This window comes from Rattus norvegicus, chromosome 1, assembly GCF_036323735.1.
Source record: "Rattus norvegicus strain BN/NHsdMcwi chromosome 1, GRCr8, whole genome shotgun sequence".
NCBI classification, from domain to species: domain Eukaryota; kingdom Metazoa; phylum Chordata; class Mammalia; order Rodentia; family Muridae; genus Rattus; species Rattus norvegicus.
Window position 1 is genome coordinate 90,814,126 of NC_086019.1, and position 27,844 is coordinate 90,841,969.

The window sequence follows — 27,844 nt, forward strand, 5'->3', positions numbered from 1 at the left end:
CTAGCCTAATGAACGGCTCTACAGGGAATCAGAGAATATAGACAAGCCAGCCCCAAGGAGAAGGCAACAAGTGTTCAGTACTGTTTAACAGAAAACAGCCCTCCAACTACCAGTGTCCATGACTGAATCTGGCATACAAAGACAGCAGACAGAAGGTCCTTATGGCTTCTGAAATACCACAAAACCTAGAAGTCTGAGAAGGGATGTGGGAGGATAGGCAGATGGGAGTGGAGTGCTCAGAACTTATTAATCCACACAGGAAATCTCTGAACCATTCTCAGCCCTTTCCTGCCACTGGGAGTTAACTATACGTTCAGAGTCAGAATGTTGACCAGGGAGGAGATGCAGAATGAAGACTATACACACTCTATTCCCAAGTCCCAGAATCCTCATTTCAGCCATGATTAGTTGAGTTCCATTGTAAATTTAGCCTTCCTGCATGTATATATGAATAGCATCACATCTTCTGTACAGAATTGATAAAAGTTAAAAAAATGGTACATGCATTACTTAGTGTAGGGGCTTGTGTATCTTATGTGCCACTGGGGTAGCAAGTGTTTCTATTCTTTGAGTAGTGAAAGGGGCAGCCTCACATAGATGGGACTGATGACAAATGTTCCCCAGGTCCTTGGCTCCATGTTTCCTATCCTGCCTCCTCATTTTCCAGGAGTCTCCCTGGACCCAACGTTCCTCTTCCAGTGCGTCACAGGCAACATAATCTGCTCCATTGTCTTTGGAGAGCGCTTTGACTACAGAGACCGCCAGTTCCTGCGCTTGCTCGACCTGTTGTATAGGACCTTTTCCCTCATAAGCTCATTCTCCAGCCAGGTGAGTGGGTGGGAAGAGAGGATCATCCACAGCAGAGGAAGCAAGAAGCTACTTTGGGGTGAAGAAAAAAGTGTCTTAGGCCTGAAAGAAAGGCAGAGACAACATGGAGAGGCAAGGGGGCTGAAATGAGGCATGGTGAGAAGGATGATGAACAAGGGGGTAAGACCTGCATGTGAAAATATAGAGCTGTACACATACATGTGAAATGATAAAGTTGGTGATGATAAAGCCAGAGGGTAGAAGACTTGCTTTTCACTCTTTATTATCCTGGGTGAGGCAGTCCACAACATGGGCAATTCCAGCACATGAAAGCAGAGATATGAGAAAGTCAAGGCGATCCTTGCTGAGTTGTAGGGCAGTTTGACAAAAATGAGACTCTTTGCCCATAAGACAAAACCTTAGAAATTAAAACAAATGAGATAATTCACCAATGGGGATTGGGAGAGAACCTAAGAAATGAAAAGTGAGATTGAGAGAATGCAAGACAAAAACAAAGGTGAGAGATGGATCCAGAGCTACAATTCAATAGTATGCATGTCTATAGTGTACATATATGAGGAGTGTGCTTGTGCTGTGTGTGTGCACATATGAGCATGCATTCCTGTCTTTGTGTATGCTTTGTGTGTTTGTTCATGAAATATGAGGACCTAGTGTAAGAGAGGGTGGCCCCTTGAAGTTGCACAGGACACAGCCAGACACCAGGCTCTTGGCACAAAGGAGATTTATTACCCAAGAAAGGCAAGCAGTAGGATAGTCTGTGAAGTCAGAAAGTAGCAGCAGCAGCAGCAGCAGCAGCAGCAACAACAACAACAACAACAACAACAACAACAACAACAACTAAAAGGTGTATTTGTAGGAGTGAGGTTTTTAGGGAATGTGCTAGGGTCAGTTGGTAAATTCTGATTGCACATGTTATCCAAATAATGAATTTTGATAGTTGGACCTTGATGTTTTGTTTCAGGAATGACTCTGAGGATGAATGAGGGAATGGACCTTGGGATCTGGCTTTATTTTTTTCTCCATCTTTATTAAATTGGGTATTTCTTATTTACATTTCCTTTTTTCTTCATTTTTATCTTTATTAACTTGAGTATTTCTTATTTACATTTTGATTATTATTCCCCTTTCTGGTTTCTGGGCCAACATCTCCCTAATACCTCCACTTCCTCTTCTATATGGGCATTCCTTCCCTATCCTCCCCCCATTGTCACCCTCCCTCCAACAATCATGTTCACTGGAGGTTCAGTCTTAGCAGGACCAAGGGCTTCCCCTTCCACTGGTGCTCTACTAGGCTATTCATTGCTACCTATGTGGTCAGAGTCCAGGGTCAGTCCATGTATAGTCTTTAGGTAGTGGCTTAGTCCCTGGAAGCTCTGGTTGCTTGGCATTGTTCTTCATATGAGGTCTCGAGCCCCTTCAAGCTCTTCCAGTCCTTTCTCTGATTCCTTCAACAGGATGGGGAGGGGAACATCCATAAAGAAGGGGAGGGGGAGGGATTAGGGGGATGTTTGCCCAGAAACCGGGAAAGGGAATAACACTCGAAATGTAAATAAAAAATACTTAAGTTAATAAAAAAAATGAAACAGAAAATAGAAAAGAGAGACACTGCCGGAACCTGAAGGAAACAGACTGGATAAACAGTTCTCTGCACCCAAATCCCGTGGGAGGGAGAGCTCAACCTTCAGAGAGGCAGACAAGCCTGGGAAACCAGAAGAGACTGCTCTCTGCACACACATCTCGGACGCCAGAGGAAAAAGCCAAAGACCATCTGGAACCCTGGTGCACTGAAGCTCCCGGAAGGGGCGGCACAGGTCTTCCTGGTTGCTGCCGCTGCAGAGAGCCAGTGGGCAGCACCCCACGAGCGAACTTGAGCCTCGGGACCACAGGTAAGACCAAATTTTCTGCTGCAAGAAAGCTGCCTGGTGAACTCAAGACACAGGCCCATAGGAACAGCTGAAGACCTGTAGAGAGGAAAAACTACACGCCCGAAAGCAGAACACTCTGTCCCCATAACTGACTGAAAGAGAGGAAAACAGGTCTACAGCACTCCTGACACACAGGCTTATAGGACAGTCTAGCCACTGTCAGAAATAGCAGAACAAAGTAACACTAGAGATAATCTGATGGCGAGAGGCAAGCGCAGGAAACCAAGCAACAGAAACCAAGACTACATGGCACCATCGGAGCCCAATTCTCCCATCAAAACAAACATGGAATATCCAAACACACCAGAAAAGCAAGATCTAGTTTCAAAATCATTTTTGATCATGATGCTGGAGGACTTCAAGAAAGACATAAAGAACTCCCTTAGAGAACAAGTAGAAGCCTACAGAGAGGAATCGCAAAAATGCCTGAAAGAATTCCAGGAAAACTTAAATAAACAAGTAGAAGCCCATAGAGAGGAGACACAAAAATCCCTGAAAGAATTCCAGGAAAACATAAATAAACAAGTAGAAGCCCATAGAGAGGAGACACAAAAATCCCTGAAAGAATTCCAGGAAAACACAATCAAACAGTTGAAGGAATTAAAAATGGAAATAGAAGCAATCAAGAAAGAACACATGGAAACAACCCTGGATGTAGAAAACCAAAAGAAGAGACAAGGAGCTGTAGATTCAAGCTTCACCAACAGAATACAAGAGATGGAAGAGAGAATCTCAGGAGCAGAAGATTCCATAGAAATCATTGACTCAACTGTCAAAGATAATGTAAAGCGGAAAAAGCTACTGGTCCAAAACATACAGGAAATCCAGGACTCAATGAGAAGATCCAACCTAAGGATAATAAGTATAGAAGAGAGTGAAGACTCCCAGGTCAAAGGACCAGTAAATATCTTCAACAAAATCATAGAAGAAAACTTCCCTAACCTAAAAAAAGAGATACCCATAGACATACAAGAAGCCTACAGAACTCCAAATAGATTGGACCAGAAAAGACACACCTCCCGTCACATAATTGTCAAAAGACCAAACGCACAAAATAAAGAAAGAATATTAAAAGCAGTAAGGGAAAAAGGTCAAGTAACATATAAAGGCAGACCTATCAGAATCACACCAGACTTCTCGCCAGAAACTATGAAGGCCAGAAGATCTTGGACTGATGTCATACAGACCCTAAGAGAACACAAATGCCAGCCCAGGTTACTGTATCCAGCAAAACTCTCAATTAACATTGATGGAGAAACCAAGATATTCCATGACAAAACCAAATTTATACAATATCTTTCTACAAATCCAGCACTACAAAGGATAATAAATGGTAAAGCCCAACATAAGGCGGCAAGCTATACCCTAGAAGAAGCAAGAAACTAATCGTCTTGGCAACAAAACAAAGAGAATGAAAGCACACAAACATAACCTCACTTCCAAATATGAATATAACGGGAAGCAATAATCACTATTCCTTAATATCTCTGAACATCAATGGCCTCAACTCCCCAATAAAAAGACATAGATTAACAAACTGGATACGCAACGAGGACCCTGCATTCTGCTGCCTACAGGAAACACACCTCAGAGACAGAGATAGACACTACCTCAGAGTGAAAGGCTGGAAAACAACTTTCCAAGCAAATGGTCAGAAGAAGCAAGCTGGCGTAGCCATTCTAATATCAAATAAAATCAATTTCCAACTAAAAGTCATCAAAAAAGATAAGGAAGGACACTTCATATTCATCAAAGGAAAAATCCACCAAGATGAACTCTCAATCCTAAATAGCTATGCCCCAAATACAAGGACACCTACATACGTAAAAGAAACCTTTCTAAAGCTCAAAACACACATTGCACCTCACACAATAATAGTGGGAGATTTCAACACCCCACTCTCATCAATGGACAGATCATGGAAACAGAAATTAAACAGTGATGTCGACAGACTAAGAGAAGTCATGAGCCAAATGGACTTAACGGATATTTATAGAACATTCTATCCTAAAGCAAAAGGATATACCTTCTTCTCAGCACCTCATGGTACTTTCTCCAAAAATTACCATATAATTGGTCAAAAAACGGGCCTCAACAGGTACAGAAAGATAGAAATAATCCCATGCATGCTATCGGACCACCACGGCCTAAAACTGGTCTTCAATAACAGTAAGGGAAGAATGCCCACATATATGTGGAAATTGAACAATGCTCTACTCAATGATAACCTGGTCAAGGAAGAAATAAAGAAAGAAATTAAAAACTTTTTAGAATTTAATGAAAATGAAGATACAACATACTCAAACTTATGGGACACAATGAGAGCTGTGCTAAGAGGAAAACTCATACCGCTGAGTGCCTTCAGAAAGAAACAGGAGAGAGCATATGTCACCAGCTTGACAGCACACCTAAAAGCTCTAGAACAAAAAGAAGCAAATACACCCAGGAGGAGTAGAAGGCAGGAAATAATCAAACTCAGAGCTGAAATCAACCAAGTAGAAACAAAAAGGACCATAGAAAGAATCAACAGAACAAAAAGTTGGTTCTTTGAGAAAATCAACAAGATAGATATACCCTTAGCCAGACTAACGAGAGGACACAGACAGTGCGTCCAAATTAACAAAATCAGAAATGAAAAGGGAGACATAACTACAGATTCAGAGGAAATTAAAAAAATCATCAGATCTTACTATAAACACCTATATTCAACAAAATTTGAAAATCTGCAGGAAATGGACAATTTCCTAGACAGATACCAGGTATCGAAGTTAAATCAGGAACAGATAAACCAGATAAACAACCCCATAACTTCTAAGGAAATAGAAGCAGTCATTAAAGGTCTCCCAACCAAAAAGAGCCCAGGTCCAGACGGGTTTAGTGCAGAATTCTATCAAACCTTCATAGAAGACCTCATACCAATATTATCCAAACTATTCCACAAAATTGAAACAGATGGAGCCCTACCGAATTCCTTCTATGAAGCCACAATTACTCTTATACCTAAACTACACAAAGACACAACAAAGAAAGAGAACTTCAGACCAATTTCCCTTATGAATATAGACGCAAAAATACTCAATAAAATTCTGGCAAACCGAATTCAAGAGCACATCAAAACAATGATCCACCATGATCAAGTAGGCTTCATCCCAGGCATGCAGGGATGGTTTAATATACGGAAAACCATCAACGTGATCCATTATATAAACAAACTGAAAGAACAGAACCACATGATCATTTAATTAGATGCTGAGAAAGCATTTGACAAAATTCAACACCCCTTCATGATAAAAGTCCTGGAAAGAATAGGAATTCAAGGCCCATACCTAAACATAGTAAAAGCCATATACAGCAAACCAGTTGCTAACATTAAACTAAATGGAGAGAAACTTGAAGCAATCCCACTAAAATCAGGGACTAGACAAGGCTGCCCACTCTCTCCCTACTTATTCAATATAGTTCTTGAAGTTCTAGCCAGAGCAATCAGACAACAAAAGGAGATCAAAGGGATACAGATCGGAAAAGAAGAGGTCAAAATATCACTATTTGCAGATGACATGATAGTATATTTAAGTGATCCAAAAGTTCCACCAGAGAACTACTAAAGCTGATAAACAAATTCAGCAAAGTGGCTGGGTATAAAATTAACTCAAATAAATCAGTTGCCTTCCTCTATACAAAAGAGAAACAAGCCGAGAAAGAAATTAGGGAAACGACACCCTTCATAATAGACCCAAATAATATAAAGTACCTCGGTGTGACTTTAACCAAGCAAGTAAAAGATCTGTACAATAAGAACTTCAAGACACTGAGGAAAGAAATTGAAGAAGACCTCAGAAGATGGAAAGATCTCCCATGCTCATGGATTGGCAGGATTAATATAGTAAAAATGGCCATTTTACCAAAAGCAATCTACAGATTCAATGCAATCCCCATCAAAATACCAATCCAATTCTTCAAAGAGTTAGACAGAACAATTTGCAAATTCATCTGGAATAACAAAAAACCCAGGATAGCTAAAGCTATCCTCAACAATAAAAGGACTTCAGGGGGAATCACTATCCCTGAACTCAAGCAGTATTACAGAGCAATAGTGATAAAAACTGCATGGTATTGGTACAGAAACAGACAGATAGACCAATGGAATAGAATTGAAGACCCAGAAATGAACCCACACACCTATGGTCACTTGATTTTTGACAAAGGAGCCAAAACCATCCAATGGAAAAAAGATAGCATTTTCAGCAAATGGTGCTGGTTCAACTGGAGGGCAACATGTAGAAGAATGCAGATCGATCCATCCTTATCACCCTGTACAAAGCTTAAGTTCAAGTGGATCAAGGACCTCCACATCAAAGCAGACACACTCAAACTAACAGAAGAAAAACTAGGGAAGCATCTGGAACACATGGGCACTGGAAAAAATTTCCTGAACAAAACACCAATGGCTTATGCTCTAAGATCAAGAATCGACAAATGGGATCTCATAAAACTGCAAAGCTTCTGTAAGGCAAAGGAGACTGTGGTTAGGACAAAACGGCAACCAACAGATTGGGAAAAGATCTTTACCAATCCTACAACAGATAGAGGCCTTATATCCAAAATATACAAAGAACTCAAGAAGTTAGACCGCAGGCAAACAAATAACCCTATTAAAAAATGGGGTTCAGAGCTAAAAAAGGAATTCACAGCTGAGGAATGCCGAATGGCTGAGAAACACCTAAAGAAATGTTCAACATCTTTAGTCATAAGGGAAATGCAAATCAAAACAACCCTGAGATTTCACCTCACACAAGTGAGAATGCCTAAGATCAAAAACTCAGGTGACAGCAGATGCTGGCGAGGATGTGGAGAAAGAGGAACACTCCTCCATTGTTGGTGGGATTGCAGACTGGTACAACCATTCTGGAAATCAGTCTGGAGGTTCCTCAGAAAATTGGACATTGAACTGCCTGAGGATCCAGCTATACCTCTCTTGGGCATATACCCAAAAGATGCCTCAACATATAAAAGAGACTCGTGATCCACTACATTCATCGCAGCCTTATTTATAATAGCCAGAAACTGGAAAGAACCCAGATCCCCTTCAACAGAGGAATGGATACAGAAAATGTGGTACATCTACACAATGGAATATTACTCAGCTATCAAAAACAGCGAGTTTATGAAATTCGTAGGCAAATGGTTGGAACTGGAAAATATCATCCTGAGTGAGCTAACCCAATCACAGAAAGACATACATGGTATGCACTCATTGATAAGTGGCTATTAGCCTAAATGCTTGAATTACCCTAGATCCCTAGAACAAACGAAACTCAAGACGGATGATCAAAATGTGAATGCTTCACTCCTTCTTTAAATGAGGAAAAAGAATACCCTTGGCAGGGAAGGGAGAGGCAAAGATTAAAACAGAGACTGAAGGAACTCCCATTCAGAGCCTGCCCCACATGTGGCCCATACATATACAGCCACCCAATTAGACAAGATGGATGAAGCAAAGAAGTGCAGACCGACAGGAGCCAGATGTAGATCGCTCCTGAGAGACACAGCCAGAATACAGCAAATACAGAGGCGAATGCCAGCAGCAAACCACTGAACAGAGAATAGGTCCCCCGTTGAAGGAATCAGAGAAAGAACTGGAAGAGCTTGAAGGTGCTTGAGACCCCAAAAGTACAACAATGCCAAGCAACCAGAGCTTCCAGGGACTAAGCCACTACCTAAAGACTATACATGGACTGACCCTGGACTCTGACCCCATAGGTAGCAATGAATATCCTAGTAAGAGCACCAGTGGAAGGGGAAGCCCTGGGTCCTGCTAAGACTGAACCCCCAGTGAACTAGACTATGGGGCGAGGGCGGCAATGGGGGGAGGGTTGGGAGGGGAACACCCATAAGGAAGGGGAGGGGGGAGGGGGATGTTTGTCCGGAACCCGGGAAAGGGAATAACACTTGAAATGTATATAAGAAATACTCAAGTTAATAAAAAAAAAAAAGAAAATAGAAAAGGTCAAATGGGAACAGAAAATGGAGACCTAAGACAACTGTTGGATAAGGAGAAAGTAGATTACTATATACTGGAGAATCAAATGGTAGAAAAAATAAAGTGGAAATAAGAAAGATAAAAGTAGAATATACTCTGTGTGAGTGTGTGTGTGTGCGTTTGTGTGTGTGTGTGTGTGTGTGTAAAAAAGTCATTGTTTTTGATAGCTGAGTAATATTCCATCGTGTAGATATACCTCATTTTCTGTATCCATTCCTCTGTTGAAGGGCATCTGGGTTCTTTCCTGCTTATGGCTATTATAAAGAAGGTTGCGATAAACATAGTGTAGCATGTGTCTTTGTTATATGTTGGGGCATCTTGTGGATCCATGCCCAAGAGAGGTATAGCTTGATCCTCAGGTAGCTCAATTCCAATTTTCGGAGGAACCTCCAGACTGATTTCCAGAATGGTTGTACCAGTCTGCAATCCCACCAACAATGGAGGAGTGTTCCTCTTTCTCCACATCCTCGCCTGCATTTTCTGTCACCTGAGTTCTTGATCTTAGCCATTCTCACTGGTGTGAGGTGAAATCTCAGGGTTGTTTTGATTTGCATTTCCCTTATGACTAAAGATGTTGAACATTTCTTTAGGTGTTTCTCAGCCATTCGGCATTCCTCAGCTGTGAATTCTTTGTTTAGCTCTGAACCCCATTTTTAATAGGGTTATTTGTCTCCCTGTGGTCTAACTTCTGACTTTTTTGTTTATTTTGGATATAAGCCCTTTATCAGTTGTAGGATTGCGTAAAGATCTTTTCCCAATCTGTTGGTTGCCATTTTGTCCTAACAACAGTGCCCTTTGCCTTACAGAAGCTTTGCAGTTTTGTGAGATTTTTGGAAGACTTTTAATGACTGCTTCTGTTTCTTTCAGAGTTTTGGGATTGTGTAGATCATTTATCTGTTCCTGATTTATCTTTGGTCCTTGGTGTTTGTCTAGAAAATTGTCCATTTCCTCCAGATTTTCAAGTTTTGTTGAACATAAGCTTTTGTAGAAGGATCTGATGATTTTTTGAATTTCCTCTGAGTCTGTGTTATGTCTCCCTTTTCATTTCTGATTTTGTTAATTTGAAGACACTCTCTGTGTCCTCTTGTTAGTCTGGCTAAGGGTTTATCTATCTTGTTGACTTTCTCAAAGAACCAGCTTTTGGTTCTGTTGAGTCTTTGTATAGTCCTTTTTGTTTCTACTTGGTTGATTTCAGCTCTCAATTTGATTTATCTGCCTTCTACTTCTCCTGGGTGTGTTTGCTTCTTTTTGTTGTAGAGCTTTTAGGTGTGCTGTCAAGCTGCTGATATATGCTCTCTCCTGTTTCTTTCTGCAGGCACTCAGAGCTATGAGTTTTCCTCTTAGCACAGCTTTCTGTGTGTCACATAAGTTTGGGTATGTTTTACCTTCATTTACATTATATTCTAAGAAGTCTTTAATTTCTTTCTTTATTTCTTCTTTGACCAGGTTATTATTGAGTAGAGCATTGTTCAACTTCCATGAATATTTGGCAGTTCTTCCCTTATTGTTATTGAAGACCAGCTTTGGCCTGTTGTGGTCTGATAGGATGCATGGGATTATTTCTATCTGTATCTGTTGAGGCCTGTTTTATGACCGATTATATGGTCAATTTTGGAGAAAGTACCATGAGGTTGTGAGAAGTAATATACTTTTGTTTTAGGATAGAATGTTCTATTAATATCTTTTAAGTCCATTTTGTTCATGACTTCTCTTTGTCTGTCTATGGCTCTGTTTAATTTCTGTTTCCATGATCTGTCTACTGATGAGAGTGGGGTTTTGAAATCTCCTCCTATTATTGTGTGAGGTGCAATGTGTGCTTTGAGCTTTAGTAAAGTTTCTTTTATGTATGTAGTTGCCCTTTTATTTGGAGCATAGATATTTAGGATTGAGGGTTCATCTTGGTGGATTTTTCCTTTGATGATTATGAAGTGTCCTTCCTTATCTTTTTTGATGACTTTTAGTTGAAAATTGATTTTATTCGATATTAGAATGGCTACTCCAGCTTGTTTCTTCAGACTATTTCCTTGGAAAGTTGTTTTCCAGCCTTTTACTCTGAGGTAGTGTCTGTCTTTGTCTCTGAGGTGTGTTTCCTGTAGGCAGCAGAATGCAGCGTCCTCATTGAACATCCAATTTGTTAATCTATATCTTTTTATTGGGGAGTTGAGTCCATTGATGTTGAGAGATATTAAGGAATAGTGATTGTTGCTTCCTGTTATGTTCGTGTTTTCGTATGAGATTATGTTTGTGTGCTTTTCTTCTCTTTGTTTTGTTGCAAAACGATTAATTTCTTACTTTTTCTAGGGTGTATCTTCCTTCCTTGTGTTTGGCTTTACCATTTATTATCCTTGGTAGGGCTGGATTTGTAGAAAGATATTGTGTAAATTTGGTTTTGTCATGGAATATCTTGGTTTCTCCATCTATGTTAATTGAGAGTTTTGCTGGATAGAGTAACCTTGGCTGTCATTTGTGTTCTCTTTGGGCCTGTATGACACATGTCCAGGATCTTCTGGCTTTCATATTCTCTGGTGAGAAGTCTGTTGTAATTCTGATCGGTCTGCCTTTATATGTTATTTGACCTTTTCCCCTTAATGCTTTTAATATTCTTTCTTTGTTTTGTGCATATGGTGTTTCGACTATTATGTGATGGGATTAGTTTCTTTTCTGGTCCAATCCATTTGGAGTTCTGTAGGCTTCTTGTATGTTTATGGGCATCTTTCTTTAGTTTAGGGAAGTTGTCTTCTATGATTTTATTGAAGATATTTACTGGTCCTTTGAGTTGGGTGTCTTTGCTCTCTTCCATACGTATTACCCTTAGGTTTGATCTTCTCAATGTGTTCTGGATTTCCTTTATGATTTTGGCCAGTTTATTTTTCTGTTTTACATTATCTTTGGCAATCGTGTGGATGATTTCTATAGAATCTTCTGCTCCTGAGATTCTCTCCTCTATCTCTTGCATCTGTTGATGATGCTTGTATCTACGGCTTCTTGTCTCTTCCTTTGATTTTCTATATCTAGGGCTGTCTCCCTTTGTGCTTTCTTTATTGCTTTTATTTCCATTTTTAATTCCTTCACTTGTTTGATTGTGTTTTCCTGTAATTCTTTCAGGGATTTTTGCATTTCCTCTCTGTTAGCTTCCTCTTGTTTATTTGTGTTTTTTTTTGTTTTTTTTTTTTTTTGTTTTTTTGTTTTTTTGCATTTCCGTATGGGAGTTCTTTATGTCTTTCTTGAAGTCCTCCATCATCATGATCAAATGTCGTTTTAAATCTTGATCTTGGTTTTGTGGTGTGTTTTGATATTCAGTGTTTGCTTTGGTGGGAGATTTGGGTTCTGATGATGCCATGTAGTCGTTGTTTCTGTTGCTTGGTTCCTGTGCTTGCCTTTTGCCATTACTTTGTCTTTGGTGTTACCTTTTTCCACTATTTCTGACTGTGGTTAGACCATCCTATAGCCCTGTTTATCAGGAGTGCTGTAAACCTGTTTTCCTGTTCTCTTTCAGCCAGTTATGGCAACAGAGTGTTCTGATTTCAGGCATGTAGTCATTCCCGTCTATTGGTCATCAGTTGTTTCTGTGGGCGTGTGTCCTGAGTCCACCAGGCAGGTCACTTGGAGCAGAAAAGTTGGTCTTACCTCTTGTCTCGAGTATGGAGTCACTCTTCAGAGCCAGGTTTTAGCTCTGTGAGGGCCATAACCAGAAGGGCCTGCCCTACTTTTGCCCAGGACCCTGTGCACATGGGACCCCAGATGGCACTAGGTGTTTTCCTCTAGAGTCAAAAATGTGGGCAGAGAGTAATCTCCTCTGGCTTCCTAGGTGTGTCTGCCCTCTGAAGGTCTAGCTTTCCCTCCCATAGGATTTGAGTGTAGTAAGCTGTTTGACCAGGTCCCTTCAGATCTGGGCGGTGTCTGGACTGCAGCATTGAGTGCCCCTATATTCCTCTTCTCAGTGGCCCTATACAGTTTTTCTTGGGCCAGGTATGTGGGCAAGAATGGGCAGTACTGGATGTCTCTCCTGCCCTGCAGTCTCAGGAGTGCCCACCTGTCTGTGTGGTGAGCTCTATCTCCCATGGGGTCATGGAGCTGTGGGCCAGGATCAGCGAGGTTCGGGCCCCAACTAAAACTGGGAGTCGGGAACTTTAGAAATACGATCTTATGATTTAGCAAGAGGAGAAGTGTCAAAGAAAAAAGTTGCCGACACCACGTTTGCCTTTTTGTCATGTCTGTCATACCTGGGCTTGTCAGACCCCTACATTCTCACCTCTTGGTTTTATTATTGCATCATTAACTATAGGGTAAATGGGTGTCATTCTCTCTGGCTGCTTCCTGTTGACACTGGCATCACGATGAGGGAATCCAAGGAAGTTGGCATGGTGGTCAATGTTGGGAAGTGTAGGCTACTTTATTTGTTTTCCAGTCTTTCTGAGGCCATCTGAATTTAAGGATTGGCTATGTGTAAGATTGGCCAATCTAGGGCTGGCAAGTTGCTAGAGCAGTCTGAAGTTGATTTTTAATCTCTTGGGATAGATGGACAATAGACAAATGTAAAGTTAAGGGGTTTTGGGAAATTTTATCTTTTATTTTTATTCTATTTACCTACCTTTTGTGTGTATTTGAAACATTCAGGTTTATGGTCATGGTAGTTGGGGATGGAGAATCCCTAGACAAGAGAAATGGGGATAGATTCCACCCTCAGGCATAGACATGGGCGTCCTTATTGAAGCAAGTGTTTTGTTGGGATGTTCTTTGAGGTTTATGCTAGGCCAGTGTTCCTTCTTGTTCTTCCTGACTGCTTGTGTATTAGGACATAAGCCTTCAGCCCCCATATCAGTCTACCTGCTTGTGTGCTTCCTATCATGATGCTAATGAAATAATCTGAAACTATAGGAAAACTCCTAATTAAATCCTTTTGTAAATATTACCTTAGTCATGGTGTCTCCCATAGTATAGGAACAGTGATTAAGATAGAGCACTGTCCACTTCTTGGGACCTGATAGTTCCAGGTGACCTATTGTGATCTTCTTTCTATAGATGTTTGAGGTCTACTCTGACTTCCTGAAGTACTTTCCTGGTGTCCACAGAGAAATCTACAAAAACCTGAAGGAAGTCCTCGACTACATTGATCATAGTGTGGAGAACCACAGGGCCACTTTGGACCCCAATGCTCCCCGAGACTTTATCGATACTTTCCTTCTGCACATGGAGAAGGTTAGTCCAGCATGGATGAGAGAGGGGGTGGGTGAAAGTTAAGGATGGGGATGGTGTTGGAGAATAAGAGGGGAGGGGACAGAGGATAGCGAGGAGAGGTAGAAAAAGAATGAAGGTGATGCAGAACATCTAGAAGATGAAAAGCAGATTAATGAAGGGGAAATGACAGGGGAGGAGCATGAATGGGGAAGAAACACAGGACCAAGGGCAAACAGCAGAAAGACCACAGAGGAAGTAAAAGCCTGAGAGACAGAACATGATATAACCACCAAAGAACAAAGTAGAGAGAGAAGAAGGAGGCCAAAGGACATTGTCTCTGGCCTAGTAATGCCCAGAGGTCCATTTACTATGATATTAAAAAACAAAAGGACAGTACCCGGAGATGACTGTTTCTTATTGCAAAGGTACAGTCACCCCTGACCCACTCTTTTCTCTCCCATCTGGAACCAGGAGAAGTTGAACCACTACACGGAGTTCCATCATTGGAACCTAATGATATCTGTGCTCTTTCTTTTCCTTGCTGGCACTGAGTCTACAAGCAACACTCTCTGCTATGGATTCCTGCTCATGCTCAAGTACCCTCATGTTGCAGGTGTGCTACAGGGGAATTTTCTAGTACCCTTCTTTTTGAAGGAGAACTACTTCTAAACTAAGGCAGTTCTGTGGTGGTGTGTGAATGAACACTCAGGTGACTCATTTTCTTTCTCCTATTACTGAAAGGCCAACCCTCTGTCCATCCATCCATCCAACTTTCTCTTCCTTCCTTTCTACCTTTCTTTCTTTTATCCTCCTGTCTTTACATCTATCCAATCACTGATTTTTCTTTTCCTTCCATCTCTTCATTCATTTACTAATTCTATTCATTTACCCACCCATCCATTATCTACTGTCCATCTATCAATTTTCCCATCCATCCATTATATGTCTATTCACCCATTAGTATAATCATCTGCCCATCTTTTCTATACCTATAGATTAATAATCTTGACTCATCTCTGATTCACCCAATAACATATATTTCTTTTTGGTGAGAGATGAAAATGTATTTATGATTTCCTTTTCCTTTTTAATGAAATTCATTTATTCCATTTACAGTTGCTTATCAGCCCCTGTCTCCTCCCAGTACCCCCTCAGAAAAATTCTCCTCCTATTCCACCCTCTCCTTCTCTTTTGTGAAGAGGAAGCCACTTCCCATCCCATATATCAAGTCATTGCAGGACTAGGGACATCCTCTCCCACTGAGGCTGGACAAGGCAGACCATTTAGGAGAACACACATTTATGATCACAGGCGAGCTTTCAACAGCCCTTGCTCCAGTTGACAGGGGACCCACATGAAGACCAAGCATTTCATATGTGAAGGGGGCCCAGGTCCAGTCAGTTCTTACACTTTGGTTTGTGGCTCATTCCCTGGGAACCTCCAAGGGTCCAGGTTAGTCATCTCTGTTGGTCTTCCTACAGATTCTCTGTGATCTTTGCATTCCTTAATATTTCTCCCAACTCTTCCATAAATTCTCTGAGTTCCATCTAATGTTTGGCTGTGGATTTCTGCATCTCTTTGCATTGACTGCTTTGTGGGTCCTCTCAAAGAAGAGTTATGCTAGGTTCCTGCCTGAAAGCATAACAGAATACCATTAATAGCATCAGGGATTGGTTCTTGCCCATGGGATGGGTCTCAATTTGGAGTAGTCATTGGTTAGCCATTCCCTCAGTCTCTGCTCTATTGCTTTCTCCCTGCCCTTCTTGTAGGCAAAACACATTTTGGGTCAAAGGTTTTGCAGCTGGGTTACTATCCCTATCCCTACTCTGAGAGTCCTGTATAGAGGAAGTGGCCACTTCCGGATTCATATCTCCCACTGTCAGAAATCTCAGCTAGATCTCTGCCACCATAGAACCTCAGGGTCCTCTCCCCATCCCAGATCTCTAGCATGTTTTAGAGAAGATTTCCACCCTATCTCCCCTGCTCTCACTACATAGGCTCTTACCCCTCCCCATTATGTTCCCTATCCCTTCTTCCATCCAGTCCCCTTCTTCCATCAGTCTCCAATAACTATTGTGTTTCCCCTTCTGAGAAATATTCAAGCTTCCTACCTTGTGTCCCTGTTATTTGGCTTCTTGAGATCTGTCGAGTATGGCATGGTAATCTTGTGCTTTTTGGCTAACATCCACGAATAAGTAAATACAAAACATGCATGTGCTTTTGAGTCAGGGTTACTACACTCAGGATGATATTTTCTTTTTTATTGGATAGTCTATGTATTTTTATTTCAAATTATCCCCTTTTGATATTCCATCCTCTCCCATAACCCCTCCCCCTGCTTCTATGAGGATGCCCCCTCTCCCACCTCAACACCCTGGCATTCTTCTACACTTGGGAATTGAGCCTTCACAGGGTTAAGGGCTTCTCTTTCCATTGATGCCAGACAATGCTATCCTATGCTACACATGCGGCTGTAGCCATGGGTCCCCACATGTGTACTCTTTGTTTGGTGGTTTAGTCACTGGGAGGTCTGGGAGGTCTTGGAGGTCTTGCCATTTCCCCATCCATCCCTCATTCTGGATTGACAGTTGAAATGGCCCTATATTGGATGTGTCTCTTTTCTCACGTTTACATGCAAGGCTGGACCTTGTTGGGAAGAGACTTTAAATGGCTCTAAACATGGTTGGAGGGTTGAGTCCTTGAGAAAAGCACAGGTGTGTGCATCAGGCTGGACCTTGTTGGGAAGAGACTTTAACAGGCTCTATACATGGTTGGAGGGTTGAGTCCTTGAGAAAAGCACAGGTGTGTGCACCTAAGAGTGCCATGTGTCACCCGTGGGAGGGAGAGCTAAACCTTCAGAGAGGCAGACACGCCTGGGAAACCAGAAGAGACTTCACTCTGTGCACATCCAGATGCCAGAGGAAAACACCAAACGTCATCTGGAACCCTGGTGCACGGAGGCTCCAGGAAAGAGCGGCGCAGATCTTCCCGGTTGCTGCCGCCGCAGAGAGGACTTAAGCAGTACCCCACGAGCAAACTTGAGCCTTGGAACCACAGGTAGAACCAACTTTTCCCCTGCAAGAAACCTGCCTGGTGAACTCAAGACACAGGCCCACAGGAACAGCTGAAGACCTGTAGAGAGGAAAAACTACACGCCCGAAAGCAGAACACTCTGTCCCCATAACTGGCTGAAAGAAAACAGGAAAACAGGTCTATAGCACTCCTGACACACAGGCTTATAGGACAGCCTAGCCACGGTCAGAAATAGCAGAACAAAGTAACACTAGAGATAATCTGATGGCGAGAGGCAAGCGCAGGAACCCAAGCAACAGAAACCAAGACTACATGGCCTCATCGGAGCCCAATTCTCCCACCAAAGCAAACACGGAATATCCAAACACACCAGAAAAGCAAGATCTAGTTTCAAAATCATATTTGATCATGATGCTGGAGGACTTCAAGAAAGACAGAAAGAACTCCCTTAGAGAACAAGTAGAAGCCTACAGAGAGGAATCGCAAAAATCCCTGAAAGAATTCCAGGAAAACACAATCAAACAGTTGAAGGAATTAAAAATGGAAATAGAAGCAATCAAGAAAGAACACATGGAAACAACCCTGGACATAGAAAATCAAAAGAAAAGACAAGGAGCTGTAGATACAAGCTTCACCAACAGAATACAAGAGATGGAAGAGAGAATCTCGGGAGCAGAAGATTCTATAGAAATCATTGACTCAACTGTCAAAGATAATGTAAAGCAGAAAAAGCCACTGGTCCAAAACATACAGGAAATCCAGCACTCAATGAGAAGATCCAACCTAAGGATAATAGGTATAGAAGAGAGTGAAGACTCCCAGCTCAAAGGACCAGTAAATATCTTCAACAAAATCATAGAAGAAAACTTCCCTAACCTAAAAAAAGAGATACCCATAGGCATACAAGAAGCCTACAGAACTCCAAATAGATTGGACCAGAAAAGAAACACCTCCCGTCACATAATTGTCAAAACACCAAACGCACAAAATAAAGAAAGAATATTAAAAGCAGTAAGGGAAAAAGGTCAAGTAACATATAAAGGCAGACCTATCAGAATCACACCAGACTTTTCGCCAGAAACTATGAAGGACAGAAGATCCTGGACAGATGTCATACAGACCCTAAGAGAACACAAATGCCAGCCCAGGTTACTGTATCCTGCAAAACTCTCAATTAACATAGATGGAGAAACCAAGATATTCCATGACAAAACCAAATTTACACAATATCTTTCTACAAATCCAGCACTACAAAGGATAATAAATGGTAAAGCCCAACATAAGGAGGCAAGCTATACCCTAGAAGAAGCAAGAAACTAATCATCTTGGCAACAAAACAAAGAGAAGAAAAGCACACAAACATAACCTCACATCCAAATATGAATATAACAGGAAGCAATAATCACTATTCCTTAATATCTCTCAACATCAATGGCCGCAACTCCCCAATAAAAAGATATAGATTAACAAACTGGATATGCAACGAGGACCCTGCATTCTGCTGCCTACAGGAAACACACCTCAGAGACAAAGACAGACACTACCTCAGAGTGAAAGGCTGGAAAACAACTTTCCAAGCAAATGGTCAGAAGAAGCAAGGTGGAGTAGCCATTCTAATATCAAATAAAATCAATTTTCAATTAAAAGTCATCAAAAAAGATAAGGAAGGACACTTCATATTCATCAAAGGAAAAATCCACCAAGATGAACTCTCAATCGTCATCTTCGGTTGGTTTATATACAAGTGTGCAATTTCTAGGCTTGAAAGTAAAATGATGCTATCTGGTGCTGGATAGAGGAGCCTTATTTTTTATTATGGCAGCTTGCTATTTTTGTAACATGGTGATTTGGTTGAACACAATAAAGTACAGTAGTAACTGCTCTCCCCTTCTTCCTGGATGAGTGAGGAGATGATTAAATGTTGATGTCAGCATCCTTGAGCATATTCAGATGAGCTTCTGCTTCTGTTGAAAAGGATGCTGTGTTTGATTGTGGTCCGAAGCTTTGAAGCACTACTTGGCATCTCCTTCCTTGGAGGTCTCACTGTTTAAACATAACAGATTTGATAGATTGTTGGTAAGGTGAGGTCCAGCTTGTCTCCACTAGGCCATCTTCATGTGAATCCGGTGGTTATACGGTTTTGTTCTAGGGATATTTCATTTTTTTAATAACGGTTTTAGCTGACATTCATGGAGAGAATGAATCCTTAGAACTGTGCCACTAGTGAAAGGAAATCCTGTCTAGAGTATGTTTCTTTACAAAGCTGTGTCACACCATCCTTTGGGCCCTCTGCTGGAAAAGTAGAATCAAGTCTCAAATAATGCCTTTTAAATTGTATCCTCTAGTATTATAGATGTAGGACAGTACTGTATCATACCTCTGTGGATGTAAAATAGCTTGTACCTGCTTTATGATACGTAGTAGTGACCGTGCTTTATCAGAGCTGTTTTTAATGATGTTGCTCAGAATGTTTTCTTTCCAGATGATGATTGAGAAGCTAATTTAAAAAAAATGGTGCCAGGTACCACAAGAATAACAGAACTGTGCTGTTTTCTCGGGTTTTGTTTTTTTACTTTTTTTTTTTAATGGAGTGTGCTGGATGTCTCTACAGTTTTGTTCAGATGACTGCAGAACCTGGAAAAGCTGTTGCTGCTGTTGATGCATAACACACTGCTATTATTGGTATATATATATATACATATATATACATATATATACATATATATATACATATATATATATATATATATATGTATATATATATATATATATATATATATAGAGAGAGAGAGAGAGAGAGAGAGAGAGAGTGCCATGTGTCGTTTTCAGTGAGTCTCCTAGCTCTGAACTGTTCCTGGGTTATTGGATCCCAGAAACCATGGACACTGTGCATCACCTCTGAGAAGGGGACACTCTTTATTGTTTCTGTGCAGAGAAAGTCCAAAAGGAGATTGATCAGGTGATCGGCTCACAGCGGGTCCCAACCCTTGATGACCGCTCCAAAATGCCATACACTGAGGCAGTCATCCATGAGATTCAGAGATTTTCTGATGTTTCTCCAATGGGTTTGCCATGCAGAATCACCAAAGACACATTGTTCCGAGGGTACCTGCTCCCCAAGGTGAGACCAACTGTTATTCCTTATTGATACTCCATGAACATACTCCACTCTCCTAATCACCAACCTCATCCTGTCTGTGGTTTTCCAGCACTATGTTTCTTATGGACAAGTTGTTTTGCATTTGGAATCAGAGTATGTTGACATCTTTATCTCATAACTTCTCCTAGAACACTGAGGTGTACTTCATCCTGAGTTCAGCTCTCCATGACCCACAGTACTTTGAACAACCAGACACCTTCAATCCTGAGCACTTCCTGGATGCCAATGGGGCACTGAAGAAATGTGAAGCTTTCATGCCCTTCTCCATAGGTGAGATACTTGATTCCTTTTCCAGACACTAGAGGGCAGGTGACCAGACACACAAACAGAAATAGGTTCCAGGATACTGAGTTTGTCCCAGCTGCCTTGCCATTCACCCTGCCCACAGCCCCACGAGGAGAGTCTTGAATTAAAAGAGTCTCCTGGTCAGAAGGACTTTGGGGAATTATTCAAAAGCCTCCAACTAAACAAGCAAAATCATTTTCTTGTTTTTTGATTTTATAAATAGATAACCTTTTTATTTTATATTTACTTATTTATTGGATATTTTATGTATTTACATTTAAAATGTTATCCCCTTTCCCCATCTTACATCCCTTCCTGCTTATATGAAGATGCTCCCGCTCCCACTCACCCACTCCCACCCATCCACTCTCACCTCAACACCCTGGCATTCACTACAATGGGGAAATGAGTCTTCATAGGACCAAGGGCTTTTTATCCTATTGATGTTGGACAAGGCCATCCTCTGCTACATATGTAGCTGGAATCATGGGTCCATTCATGTGCATTCATTGGTTGGTGGTTTAGTCCCTGGGAGCTCTGGTGGGTTCTGGTTGGTTGATATTGTTATTCTTCCTATGGGGTTGTAAGCCCCTTCAGCTCCTTCAGTCCTTTCTATAACTCCACCATTGGGGTCCCATTGTTCAGTCCAATGGCTAGCTGCAAGCATCCTCATCTGTATTAGTAAGGCTCTGCCAAAACCTTTCAGGAGACATCCATATCAGGCTGCTGTCAGTGAGCACTTCTTGGCATCTGCAATAGTAAGTTGGTTTGGTGGCTGCATATGGGATGGATCCCCAGGTGGGGCAGTCTCTGAATGACCTTTCCTTCATGTGGACAACCTTTTTAAATCAGTGAAAACATTTGTCTTTAATCATGTTTAAATGTCCAACTAGAGAGTATCTTTCCAGAGAACAAAAATGAACTCTGTGCAAAGACAGAATTCAACCATTCTCCAGAAATAAATAGCTGATAGAGGAGATGGGAGTGCAAAGTATTTCCTTTTCAGGAAGCTCATAGCCTTTAAAGCCAATGCAGTAGTTCCTATGCAAATGAACACTAGACTCTTCATTTTAGGACTATAATGACCAATATAATCCATCAATTCTTTTCATTTTTAAATTTTATTTTGAATTTGATTTTTTATTGGATATATTTTTATTTTTATCCCCTTTCCCAGTTTAATGTCCATAAAACCCCTATGCCAACCACACTCCCCCTTCTTCTATGAGGGTGCTCCCCCACCCAACCACCCACCCCTTCTCCACTTTGACATTCTCCTACACAGGGTGGGTCCAGCCTTGGCAGGACCAAGGGATTCTCCTTCCATTGGTGTCCAACAAGGCCATCCTCTTCTACATATGCATCTGGAGCCATGGGTGTGTCCATGTATAGTCAGTGGTTTAGTCCCTGGGAGCTATGGTTGGTTGGTATTGTTGTTCTTATGGGGTTGCAAGCCCCTTCCTTCAACTCCTTCAATCCTTTCTCTAACTCCTTCAACAAATACCCCATTCTCAGTTCAATGGTTTGCTGCCAGTATTCACCTCTGTATTTGACATCTTCTGTCTGAACTTCTCAGGAGACAGCTATATAAGGCTCCTTTCAGCATGCACTTCTTAGCTTCATCAATATTATCTAGCTATGGGGGCTTGTATATAAATGGGTCATATACCCATGAGGGGCAGGCTCTAAATGGCCATTAATTCAGTGTCTGATCCAAACTTTGTCTCCATATCCCTTCCTATGAATATTTTTGATTCCTCTTTTAAGAAGGAGTGAAGCATCCCCATTTTGTCATCCTTCTTCTTGAGCTTAATGTGGTCTGTGGCTTGTATTTTGGATAATTCGAGCTTTTGGGCTAATATCTACTTATCAATGAGTGCATAGCATGTGTGTTTTTTTGTGATTGGGTTGCCTCACTCAGGATAACATTTTCTAGTTCCATCCATTTGCCTATGAATTTCCTGAAGTCATTGTTTACGATAGCTGAGTAGTACTCCATTGTGCAAATGTACCACACATTCTGTATCCATTCTTCTGTAGAAGGGAATCTGGGTTGTTTGAGCTTCTGGCTATTATTAATAAGGCTGCTATGAACATAGTAGAGCATGTGTCTTTGTTGTATGTTGGAGCATCTTTTGGGTATATGCCAAGGAGAGGTATAGCTGGGTCCTCAGGTAGTACAATGTCCAATTTTCTGACTCCAGACTGATTTCCAGAGTGATTGTACCAGTTTGCAATCCCAACAAAAATGGAGGAGTGTTCCTCTTTCTCTACATCCTGGCCAGCATCTGCTGTCACCTGAGTTTTTGATCTTAGCCATTTTGACTGGTGTGAGGTGGAATCTCAGGGTTGTTTTGATTTGCATTTCCATGATGACTGAGGATATTGAACATTTCTGTAGGTACTTCTCAGACATTTGATATTCCTAAGCTAAGAATTCTTTGTTTAGCAATGTACCCCATTTTTAAAATAGGGATATTTGATGCTCTGGAATCTAACTTCTTGAGTTCTTTGTATATTTTGTATATTAGTCCACTATCAGATGTAGGATTGGTAAAGACCTTTTCCTAATCTGTTGGTTGCTGTGTTGTCCTAATGACAGTATCCTTTGCTTTGCAGTTTTATTAGATCACATTTGTTGATTCTTGATCTTAGAGCATAAACCATTGTTGTTTTGTTTAGGAAATTTTCCCCAGTGCCCATGTGTTGGAGAATCTTCCCCATGTTTTCTTCTATTAGTTTGAGTGGATCTGGTTTGATGTGGAGGTCCTTGATTCACTTGGACTTAAACTTTGTACAAGGTGCAAGAGTGTGTCAATTTGCATTCTTCTGCATGCTGACCTCCACTTACACCAGCACCATTTGTTTAAAATGCTATCATTTTTCCACTGGATGGTTTTAGCACCTTTGTCAAAGATCAACTGACCATAGGTGTATAGATTCATTTCTGGTTCTCCAATTCTATTCCATTGATTTACCTGAGTGTCTCTGTACCAGTACCATAGAGTTTTAATCACCATTCCTCTGTAATACAACTTGAGCTCAGGGATGGTGATTGCCCCAGACGTTCTTTTTTTTTTTTATTAACTTGAGTATTTATTTACATTTCGATTGTTATTCCCTTTCCCGGTTTCCCGGCCAACATCCCTCTAACACCTCCCCTTCTATGTGGGTGTTCCTCTCCCCATCCTTCCCTCATTACACACCCTCCCCACAACAATCACGTTCACTGGGGGTTCAGTCTTAGCAGGACAAAGGGCTTCCCCTTCTACTGATGATCTTACAAGGATATTCATTGCTACCTATAAGGTCAGAGTCCAGGGTCAGTCCATGTATAGTCTTTAGGTAGTGGCTTAGTCCCTGGAAGCTCTGATTGGTTGGCATTGTTGTTCATATGGGGTCTCGAGCCCCTTCAAGCTCTTCCAGTCCTCTACCTGATTCCTTCAACAGGGGTCCCATTTTCAGTTCAGTGGTTGCTGGTGGCATTCGCCTATGGATTTGCTGTATTCTGGCTGTGTCTTTCAGGAGAGATCTATATCTGGTTCCTGTCGGCCTGCACTTATTTGCTTCATCCATCTTGTCTAATTGGGTGACTGTATATGTATGGGCCACATGTGAGGCGGCTCTGATGGGTTTTCCTTCTGCCTCTGTTTTAATCTTTGCCTCCCTATTCCCTGCCAAGGGTATTCTTTTTCCCCTATTAAAGGAGTGAAGCATTCACATTTTGATCATCCGTCTTGAGTTTCATGTGTTCTGTTCATCTAGGGCAATTCAAACATTTGGGCTAATAACCACTTATCAATGAGTGCATACCATGTGTGTTTTTCTGTGATTGGGTTACCTCACTCAGGATGATATTTTCCAGCTCCATCCATTTGCCTATGAATTTCATAAAGTCATTGTTTTTGATAACTGAGTAATATTACATTGTGTAGATGTACCACATTTTCTGGATCCATTCCTCTGTGGAAGGACATCTCAGTTCTTTCAGCTTCTGGCTATTATAAATAAGGCTGCTATGAACATAGTGGAGCACATGTCTTTGTTATATGTTGGGGCATCTTTTGGGTATATGCCCAAGAGCGGTATAGCTGGGTCCTCAGGTAGTTCAATGTCCAATTTTCTGAGGAAACTCCAGACTGATTTCCAGAATGGTTGTACCAGTCTACAATCCGATCAACAATAGAGGAGTGTTCCTCTTTCTCCACATCCTGGCCAGCATTTGCTGTCACCTGAGTTTTTGATCTTAGCCATTTTCACTGGTGTGAGGTGAAATCTCAGGGTTGTTTTGATTTGCATTTCCCTTATGACTAAAGATGTTGAACATTTCCTTAGCTGTTTCTCAGCCATTCGGCATTCCTCAGGTGTGAATTCTTTATTTAGCTCTCAACCCCATTTTTTAATAGCGTTATTTGTCTCCCTGTGGTCTAACTTCTTGAGTTCTTTGTATATATTGGATATAAGCCCTCTATTTGTTGAAGGATTGGTAAAGATCTTTTCCCAATCTGTAGGTTGTCGTTTTGTCCTAACAACAGTGTCTGTTGCTTACAGAAGCTTTGCAGTTTTATGAGATCCCATTTGTTGATTCTTGATCTTAGAGCATAAGCCATTGGTGTTCTGTTCAGGAAATTTTTTCCTGTGCCCATGTGTTCGAGATGCTTCCCAACTTTGTCTTCTATTAGTTTGAGTGTATCTGGTTTGATGTGGAGGTCCTTGATCCACTTGGACTTAAGCTTTGTACAGGGTAATAAGCATGGATCGATCTGCATTCTTCTACATGCTGACTTCCAGTTGAACCAGCACCATTTGCTGAAAATGCTATCTTTTTTCCATTGGATGGTTGTGGCTCCTTTGTCAAAAATCAAGTGACCATAGGTGTGTCGGTTCATTTCTGGGTCTTCAATTCTACTCCACTGGTCTATCTGTCTGTCTCTGTACCAATACCATGCAGTTTTTAATCACTATTGCTCTGTAATACTGCTTGAGTTCAGGGATAGTGATTCCCCCTGAAGTCCTTTTATTGTTGAGGATAGTGTTAGCTATCCTGGGTTTTTTGTTATTCCACATGAATTTCCAAATTGTTCTGTCTAAGTCTTTGAAGAATTGGATTGGTATTTTGATGGGGATTGCATTCAATCTGTAGATCACTCTCGGTAAAATGGCCAGTTTTCCTATATTAATCCTGCCAATACATGAGTATGGAAGATCTTTCCATCTTCTGAGGTCTTCTTCAATTTCTTTCTTTAGAGGCTTGAAGATCTTATCATACAGATCTTTTATTTGCTTGGTTAAAGACACACTGAGGTATTTTACATTATTTGGGACTATTATGAAGAGTGTAATTTCCCTAATTTCTCTCTCGGCTTGTTTCTCTTTTGTGTAGAGGAAGACTGCTGATTTATTTGAGTTAATTTTATACCCAGCCACTTTGCTGAAGTTGTTTATCAAGTTTATTATTTCTCTGGTGGAACTTTTGTGATCACTTAAGATGATACTATCATATCATCTGCAAATAGTGATATTTTGACTTCTTCTTTTCCAATCTTTATCCCCTTGATCTCCTTTTGTTGTCTGATTGCTCCTGCTAGAACTTCAAGAACTATATTGAATAAGTAGGGAGAGAGTGGGCAGCCTTGTCTAGTCTCTGATTTTAGTGGGATTGCTTCAAGTTTCTCTCCATTTAATTTAATGTTAGGGACTGGTTTGCTGTATATGGGTTTTACTATGTTTAGTTATGGTCCTTGAATGTCTATTCTTTCCAGGACTTTTATCATGAAAGAGTGTTGAATTTTGTCAAATGCTTTGTCAGCATCTAACGAAATGATCATGTGGTTTTGTTCTTTCAGTTTGTTTATATAATGGATTATGTTGATGGTTTTCCATGTATTAATCCATCCCTTCATGCCTGGGATGAAGTCTACTTGATCATGATGGATGATTGTTTTGATGTGCTCTTGGATTCGGTTTGCCAGAATTTTATTGAGTATTTTTGCGTCGATATTCATAAGGGAAATTGGTCTGAAGTTCTCTTTCTTTGTTGGGTCTTTGTGTGGTTTAGGTAAAAGAGCAATTGTGGCTTCATAGAAGGAATTCGGTAGTGCTCCATCTGTTTCAATTTTGTGGAATAGATAGTATTGGTATGAGGTCTTCTGTGAAGGGTGTGATCCAATTCTGCACTAAACCCATCTGGATCTGGGCTCTTTTTGGTTGGGAGACCTTTAATGACTGCTTCTATTTCCTTAGGAGTTATGGGGTTGTTTAAATGGTTTATCTGTTCCTGATTTAAGTTCAGTCTCTAGTATCTGTCTAGGAAAATGTCCATTTCCTGAAGACTTTCAAGTTTTGTAGTAGGATCTGCTGATTTTTTGAATTTCGTCTGATTCTGTAGTTATGTCTCCCTTTTCATTTCTGATTTTGTTAATTTGGACACACTCTCTGTGTCCTCTAATGTTTTATCCTTAAGGGTTTATCTATCTTGTTGATTTTCTCAAAGAACCAACTTTTGTTTCTGTTTTTCTTCATATCGTCCTTTTTGTTTGTACTTGGTTGATTTCAGCTCTGAATTTGATTATTTCCTGCCTTCTACTCTTCCTGGGTGTATTTGCTTCTTTTTGTTCTAGAGCTTTTAGGTGTGCTGTCAAGCTGCTGATATATGCTCCCTCCTGTTTCTTTCTGCAGGCACTCAGAGCTATGTGTTTTCCTGTTAGCACAGCTTTCCTTGTGTCCCATAAGTTTGGGTATGTTGTATCTTCATTTTCATTAAATTACAAGAAGTCTTTAATTTCCTTCTTTATTTCTTCCTCAACCAGGTTATCATTGAGTAGAGCATTATTCAACTTCCATGTATATGTTGGCGTTCTTCCTTTATTTTCCAGCCTTAGCCCGTGGTGGTCTGATAGGACGCTTGGGATTATTTATATCTTTCTGTATGTGTTGAGACCTGTTTTATGACCAATTATATGGTCAATTTTGGAGAAAGTACCATGAGGTGGTGAGAAGAAGTTATATCCTTTTTTTTAAGGATAGAATGTTCTATAAATATCTGTTAAGTCCATTTGGTCCATGAGTTCTCTTAGTCTGTCTACGTCTCTGTTTAATTTCTGTTTCCATGATCTGTCCATTGATGAGAGTGGGGTATTGAAACCTCCTACTGTTATTTTTTGAAATGCAATGTGTGCTTTCAGCTTTAGTAAAGTTTCTTTTATGTATGTAGGTGCCCTTGTATTTGGAGCATAGATATTTAGGAATGAGAGTTCATCTTGGTGAATTTTTCCTTTGATGAATATGAAGTGTCCTTCCTTATCTTTCTGATGACTTTTAGTTGAAAATCGTTTTTGTTCGATATTGGAATGGCTACTCCAAGTTGCTTCTTCAGACCATTTGCTTGGAAAGTTG

At 40.8% G+C, this 27,844-nt stretch overlaps 1 protein-coding gene across 2 annotated transcripts in view; it reads left to right on the top strand.

Annotated features, from left to right (window-relative positions):
* Cyp2b3 (cytochrome P450, family 2, subfamily b, polypeptide 3) overlaps nucleotides 1–27,844 on the top strand; it is a 79,385-nt gene that overhangs the window by 33,658 nt on the left and 17,883 nt on the right. Inside the window, exons 4-8 of one of the 2 annotated variants that reach the window (NM_173294.3) lie at nucleotides 668–828; nucleotides 13,816–13,992; nucleotides 14,443–14,584; nucleotides 19,938–20,125; nucleotides 20,293–20,434. In NM_173294.3, coding sequence (NP_775416.1) covers nucleotides 668–828; nucleotides 13,816–13,992; nucleotides 14,443–14,584; nucleotides 19,938–20,125; nucleotides 20,293–20,434 — 810 coding nt within the window. Of the gene's footprint in view, nucleotides 1–667; nucleotides 829–13,815; nucleotides 13,993–14,442; nucleotides 14,585–19,937; nucleotides 20,126–20,292; nucleotides 20,435–27,844 lie in introns of those variants that run through there. The other variant, XM_039102697.2, reaches the window with a different exon arrangement.